This window comes from Sorex fumeus, unplaced genomic scaffold, assembly GCF_029834395.1.
Source record: "Sorex fumeus unplaced genomic scaffold, SorFum_2.1 ptg000109l, whole genome shotgun sequence".
In the NCBI taxonomy this organism is placed as follows: Eukaryota; Metazoa; Chordata; class Mammalia; order Eulipotyphla; family Soricidae; genus Sorex; species Sorex fumeus.
Window position 1 is genome coordinate 3,517,271 of NW_026606166.1, and position 6,791 is coordinate 3,524,061.

Below are 6,791 nucleotides of genomic sequence, written 5' to 3' on the forward strand. Positions count from 1 at the left end.
AGGGGCTGTGGGGAGGAAGGAGGACAGGCTCACACACCTTCCCAGCTCAGACTCCTCCCAGCCCAGATGCCTCACAGCCCAGACTCCTCCCAGCCCAGATTCCTCCCAGCCCAGACTCCCCACAGCCCAGACTCCTCCCAGCCCAGACTCCCCACAGCCCAGACTCCTCCCAGCCCAGACTCCCTGCAGCTCAGACTCTTCCCAGCCCAGACTCCTCTCAGCACAGTGCCTCCCCAGCTCCTATCCTCATTGTACTTTACAGAAAGGGCTGTTTTCTCCCATAGACACCTGCCTACTCCCCCTAAGGTCTAGAATTAAGTCCAGCTGACTGGTTTAGCCCTGCACAGCACCCACATTTCTCCAAACGGCTGTGCATTCAATATTTACTAATTGTCCTTCATCCAGTGAGATAATCATATTCATCTTCTTGCCTGGCAGACAATAAAACAGATGGTGAGAATCAAGAGGTTCCAATACCTTTTCTGTACCCCAGAGAAACCACATCACAGGCCAGCCTGAACTGTGCACCTTTCTGTACAGATTGCCCTCTGCCATGGGCTGTCCCCTACCATGATACTCTCCTCAACATCTGTCCCCCTAACTCCTCCCTGGCATTCCATCTTCCAAACACTCTACTCCTCCCCCGTCAACATTCTGTCACTCTTTTCTTCCCTCCCCAAACATTCTGCACCCCCACCATTTTCTATCACCCCAAACATTCAGCTCCCTGGCTCTGACAGTCCATCCTTTCCCCCTGGAAAGGATTATTTACAAGGATTACAAAGGATTATTTACAAGTGACATTGTGGGTGAGGTGAGTGCAGCACTGAACCTTCTGCTCTGGAAATGCTTATGGAAGCAGGAGGCTCAAGTATGAGGGATAAAGATTCACCAAGAACATTGCCAACCAGAGCCTGCGGGCTGGAGTCTGTATGGGGGACTCACAGGCTGGGGGCTTCACGAGGGACTCACAGGCTAGGGGTCTCCATGGGGTCTCAGGCTGGGGGGCTGTACAAGTTGGGGTGTTCAGGAAGGACTCGCTCTCACCCCAGGGAGACTCATGAAGCCCCCCAAAGGAGGAGTCTTTGAAACAATTAGACTTCCAGTATGGGGTGGGGGGTGATCAGAGGAAGAGAAGAGCTGAGGTAGGACCTGAAGAGTCTGCAGAGAGCCAGAAGGACTGAGTATCTCATCCTTGGAAACCCAGAGACCAGTGGCAGAGAAGCACCAAGAAAGAACATCTGAACATTGCTGGTCTCATATAGGAAAGAAAGAAGGGATGGTCACAGTAGAGAGTGCGATTAACTCCGTGCCCACTGCCACAGTCATATATATAGCCAGTCACATATGGAGTCACGCCAGCACACAACCATCACGCAGTCGCACACAGGGCATAGTGCACAGTCCTGCAGAGCTGCCGGATTCCACACAGACACACAGACAGATGGACGACTGCCACCCGTCTGGTCCCTACCACATGACACCATGAATGTCACACTCAAGGTGCTCAATAAAATTCCACAGTCCCACCAACAGATTATTAAGAATCAAATCCCCAGCCTTCTGCACCCATAGGCTGTGCCAAAAATCAGCTCTGAGCAGGACGTTTGGCTTCTGGTCAGGGCACAGCCTCTTGAGCCTGTTCTGTCCTAATGGCTGATGAGATCAAACATCCCCACACCTTCCTGTCACCCTGCCCACCACCCCTCACCTCCCTCCTGGCCCTCGCTCCTGACCTCCAGTCTCCATCCACACCTGTGTCTCATCCTTCGTCCAATGTCAGAATTGGCTGATTTTCCCCAGGACCAGGAAAGTTTGCATTTCCTCCTTACACGCTCTGGTTTCCAGGTGTGAGGTGTGGTGAGCCCCTCCTGACCACCTCTCAGCTCCAGCTCATTACCCAGCCAAGACACCTTCTGCGCCTGGCTGCCTAGCAACTCAGCTACTTGTAGAGATGCACAGTGCTTGTGGAGACTTGCCCGCTCCTCAGAGACCTGCTTCTCTGGCAGAGTCCCAGGAGAAATCAGCAGCTTCAGGCCCTGGGGCATAGCTGGGGAAGCGCCCAGAGGAAGGTCTTCAGCTCGAAGCTCCCTGTGGGGTAGAGCAGTGCACAGGAGCCTCTGCCCTGCCCACCCCATGTGCTCTCAAACTGTCCTGGCAGCATGATATGGGCCTTTGGACAAGCGGTGGGGAGTCATGTAGGAGTCCACAGCTTCTACAAGCTGTGCTAGAAACCCTGAATTTATGGTCAGGGTAGAGACACCCAAGTAGGGGGTAGAACCATAGACACATGTTCTGTGTTCCTGCCTCTGCTCACTGCCCTGCCCGTGCTCTTCCCTGTGCCCCCTCCCCTGTCCTGTGCCCCTCCCTGTACCCCCTCCCCCGTCACGTGCCCCTCCCCCGTCCTGTGCCCCTCCCCCGTCCTGTGCCCCTCCCCCTGTCCTGTGCCCCCTCCCCCATCCTGTGCCCCTCCCTCTGTCCTGTGCCCCTCTGCCATCCTGTGCTCCCTCCCGGTCCTGTGCTCCTCTCTGTGCGGCCCCCACCGCGTCCTGTGCCTCCTCCCCTACCCTGCACTCACTCAGCTGCTCTGGACTCACTCACTTGTGTTCTTCTCCTCTAGGGCTCAAGCAGAAACTCCAGTAAATGCTCCTAAATCCTTCTTTGGTCTCCTGTCCATTTCTATCCATGCTGTGAGCCAATCTACAGCTAATTAAATGTTTTATTAACTAGCACATTAATAGTATTGCACCACCTTATTTCATTTTAAACTTTGCTGCACCAGTAGTTCTATCAAATAGTTACTGTTAATAGTTCTAATTTGATCCCTTACTCCCTTTTATTATGCTATGTTATCATATTGTTCTGTCTTGTAATTGGTATTACATTTCCTGGAGTCAAATTCTAATTGATATCCACTTACTATTGTCTGTTATTTTGCTTGTGCTCCACTCCTATCTTTTCTCTTGTTTACCCATATGTTTCTAGTTTTGATGCTGCTTACTAATCAGTTTTTCACATCTCTTTTTCTATAATGTAAACATTTAGGACTATAAATTTCTGTTTAGATGCACATCAGCTTTAGCCCAAAGGTTTTGGAATTATGCTGGAGTGATAGCAAAGCGGATATGGTGTTTGCCTTGCACGCGGCCAACCCAGGTTTGATTCCCAGCATCCCATAAGGTCCCCCGAGCACCACCAGGAGTAATTCCTGAGTGCATGAGCCAGGAGTAACCCCTGTGCGTTGCCGGATGTGACCGAAAAAAGAAAAAAAAAGGTTTTGAAATTATGAATTTTATTATACTCAAATCTAAATGTTTTCTGCTCTTCTCTGTAATCTCTTCTTAGAGACCCTTTCATGTTTTAGAAGTGCTTTTTAAAAAAAAAATCAAATATATGGGGCCTGGAGAGAGGACAATTGGTACTTGCCTTGAGTGCAGCTGACCTGGGTTTGATAGAGTACTTCAAATGGTCCTCTGAGCCCACCACGAGTTACCCTGAGCACAGACCCAGGAGTAAGCCCTAAGCACCTCTGGGATTCCCCCCCCCAAAAGAAGGGGAGAGAAAGAGCTTTGATATTTTAATTTATTATTTAATTTTCTTACTAATTTTAATTGTGTGATGATTTAGAAACCAGTCTTATAATATTAATTCCTGTCATGGGTTGAGGCTTATTTTATTTTGCTTTTTGGGGCATCAATGTTGGGATACAAATACATAATTGTGAAGCTAATCAAAGTGTCATGGGCTTCAAGTTCCATTTTTGTCCTTTTTCTTCCATTTCCTGAGAATGTGAAGCCCAACTCTCAACAAGTGGCAAGCACAGAGCCCATGTGGTCATTACTGCTGGACCTCAGAACAGAGATACTCAGTCAAAGAACAAATTTGGGGAATGGGTCTTGCTGATTATTCTCCTTGAATCTTTTCTGTTCTAGTTTTGTCTGCCAGCCTCTCATTCATGGGGGTTCAGACAGGCTGCTACGAATAAAGCTGAGCCAGGATCTCACCTTTCTGCTACCTGCACCCCAGAAAACTCTGGGAGCTGATATTACCTGCTTCCTGGGAATGAGCCCCTCTAGTCCCAACAGAGAGCAGAGAATACTGGTGGCCCAGAGGGATCATAGGCATCACGGAGTAGAGGGTTTATGTGTGAGCATGAGTGTAACTATGAGCATGGTGTGAAAATGAGTCATTATGAGCATGAGTGAGCGTGAGTGGTGACCATGAGCGTTGTGTGAGGATGAGTGAGTGCGAGTGGTGACCATGAGCGTGGGGTGAGCGTGAGTGAGCGTGACCATGAGTGAGCGTGCGTGTGACTGTGAGCAGGCGTGTGAAGGAAGAGACTGGGCTCCTGGGGGCTACTCCTGCCAGAACCTGTGCTCAGAGCCTGCCGATGCTGAGGGATGGTCCCAATGGCAGCGCGGGGCCCTTGCACCCTCACTGTAGCCACCAGTACAGCCTCCAGTCTGACCTATGGCCCATCAAGAGTGCAGCATGCACACCTACACTGCCCTGGGGTTTGACTCCCTGCTCACCACATAACCCCTGAGTACATGACTCCATCCAACCTGAGGCTGCATCCTCCTCCATGTCTTTCAAGCTCATGAGAACTTTCAGGGCATCTGAAAGAGACTTGCTTACTCCATGGAGCTTACAAGGTGCTCTCTGTCAACTCTCCCCTCTGGGTATGTCAGAAGCTTCCCCCACCCACCACCCCATGACATTCTTTCTCTCTCTCTCTGTCTGTCTCTGTCTCTCTGTCTCTGTCTCTGTCTCTGTTTCTCTCTCTCTCTCTCTCTCTCTCTCTCTCTCTCTCTCTCTCTCTCTCTCTCTCTCTCTCTCTCCCACTTCTCTTCCTCTCTCTCTCCACCCAAATACTCTACCCTCTGATTGGGTATGTAGTCACTGGTTGTTTGGCGCCACCTGAGCAAATGGGCTTCAGAAGACGCCCTCAACACACACACACACACACACACACACACACACACACACACACACACACAATCCCTCACTCTGTCTCAAGCTAGAACCACCACATTTCCCTTAAGGGTTGACTTGCTGCAGATGAATTCACAGCAGAAGCTCAGGATCCTCGCAAGAGTGTCCAGATCCTCCGGGACACCCTCCTCACGGCTTCCTTCACCTCCTTGTTGCGCAGTGTATAGATGATGGGGTTGAAGAAGGGCGTGATCAAAGCATAGACCAGGGCAATGTACTTGTCTGAGCCAGCATGGCTCCCGGATGCCCCAGAGTAGACAATGAAGGCAGAACCGAAGAACAGCGCCACCACTGTTATGTGTGAGGAGCAGGTGGAGAAGGCCTTGGCACGGCTGGCCCCCGAGGGGAGCCTTAGCACAGTCCTCAGGATGCCCCCATACAGACCCACAATAAAGAGGAAGTCAAAGCCATTGATGGTGCCTATTACAATTTTGATAATGTGCTCGTGCCACTGGGTGTCCATGCATGCCAGGCGCATGAGTGGGACCAGGTCACAGAAATAGTGGGCCACCTCAGTCAGACAGAAGGGCAGAGTGGCCATGAGGCTGGCTGGCACCGTGGCAGCCAAGAAGCCAGCTGCCCACGATGCTCCAGCCAGCACCACCCGCAGCCGAGGGCTCATGAGTGAGTGGTAGTGCAGTGGGCGGCAAATGGCCAGGTAGCGGTCCAGTGCCATGGCGCCCAGCAGGTAGCACTCAGTAATGCCCAGGGCATGAAACACATAGAGCTGGATGAAGCAGGCAGCTGCCGGTATGTGGGAGCGCCCCCAGAGCAGTGAACGCAGCAGCGTGGGGGCTGTGGTGCTCACGTACCACAGCTCCAGGAAGGACAGCACGCTGAGGAAGAAGTACATGGGTGTGTGCAGCCCCGGCTCTGCCCGCACCAGCACCATGATGAAGAGGTTCCCGGTCAGTGTGAGCACGTAGACACTCAGGCTCCCCAGGAAGGCCAGGGGCCTCAGGGAGTGTGGGAGTGTGAATCCAGAGAGCAGGAAAGTCGGGGTGCTTGTGTGGTTGGCCGGGGCCATGGAGCTAGCCGAAGTGAAGACACGGTGGACTCTCTCAGGACCCAAGTCTTGAGAAGGTTCCCGGAGCCATGAAAGGAAACCAGATCTGAAATAACTGCACTCCCTCTTCAAAGTGGAGCAAAAGGGGTGGGAGCGCATAAATTCTCAGCCTGCTGCAGACAGATCAGGGTTCAGACAGTGCAGGACCTTAACAAAGGTTTGGAACACTAATGCGAGATTTGACCTGATGCTTAGTCCCTAGAACCAAAATTGTGTGTTTTTCCTAATGCCCCTGAACATGCTTAGGAGGTTAGGGCAGGTGGTCATCTGCTTCCCTAGTTTCCTTGCCTGTGTTGATGTCCCCCAAACAGGCAGACCCTCATGCGTCTGCATCACCCTCTCTCTGCTAGGCCTCCTGGTCCTTACCTGGCACTGTGACAGCATCTAGGTATGTAGCACGCGCTGCAGCAGCCACCACCCCTGACACCCGGTCTTATCCATCTCCTTCCCAGAGGTACTGGCCCCAGGAATCTTGCTGTGCGGCTGCTGATGAGTTCCCAGGGGTCACTTGGGGCAGAAGTTAGCTCAGAAGACGGTTGCACAGCTGCGTTTTCTCAAGTGATCATAACCTCCTCTGCAGCCCCGAAGGCTTGACTTGGAGCACATCCAGAGGCATTGCCTCCTCCAGTGGGAGCCCCGCGTCCCTGTGGGAGGGCCAGTGCTGGTGTGCCTCTGTCCAGAGGAGAGCCACGTGAGCGGCTGGAAGTGAGCTTCAAATCTCTTTGCAGGG

At 52.1% G+C, this 6,791-nt stretch overlaps 1 protein-coding gene across 1 annotated transcript; it reads right to left on the reverse strand.

Annotated features, from left to right (window-relative positions):
- Positions 1–5,080: 5,080 nt before the first annotated feature.
- Positions 5,081–6,022, reverse strand: LOC130042742 (olfactory receptor 6N1-like). The gene has a single exon (XM_056134935.1). It carries the CDS (start codon positions 6,020–6,022, stop codon positions 5,081–5,083), a length of 942 nt encoding a protein of 313 aa, XP_055990910.1.
- Between the last annotated feature and the right edge of the window lie 769 nt (positions 6,023–6,791).

Excerpts from the sequence above, each read along its gene's own strand:
- LOC130042742 (XM_056134935.1), bottom strand. The coding sequence starts at position 6,022 with ATGGCCCCGGCCAACCACACAAGCACCCCGACTTTCCTGCTCTCTGGA.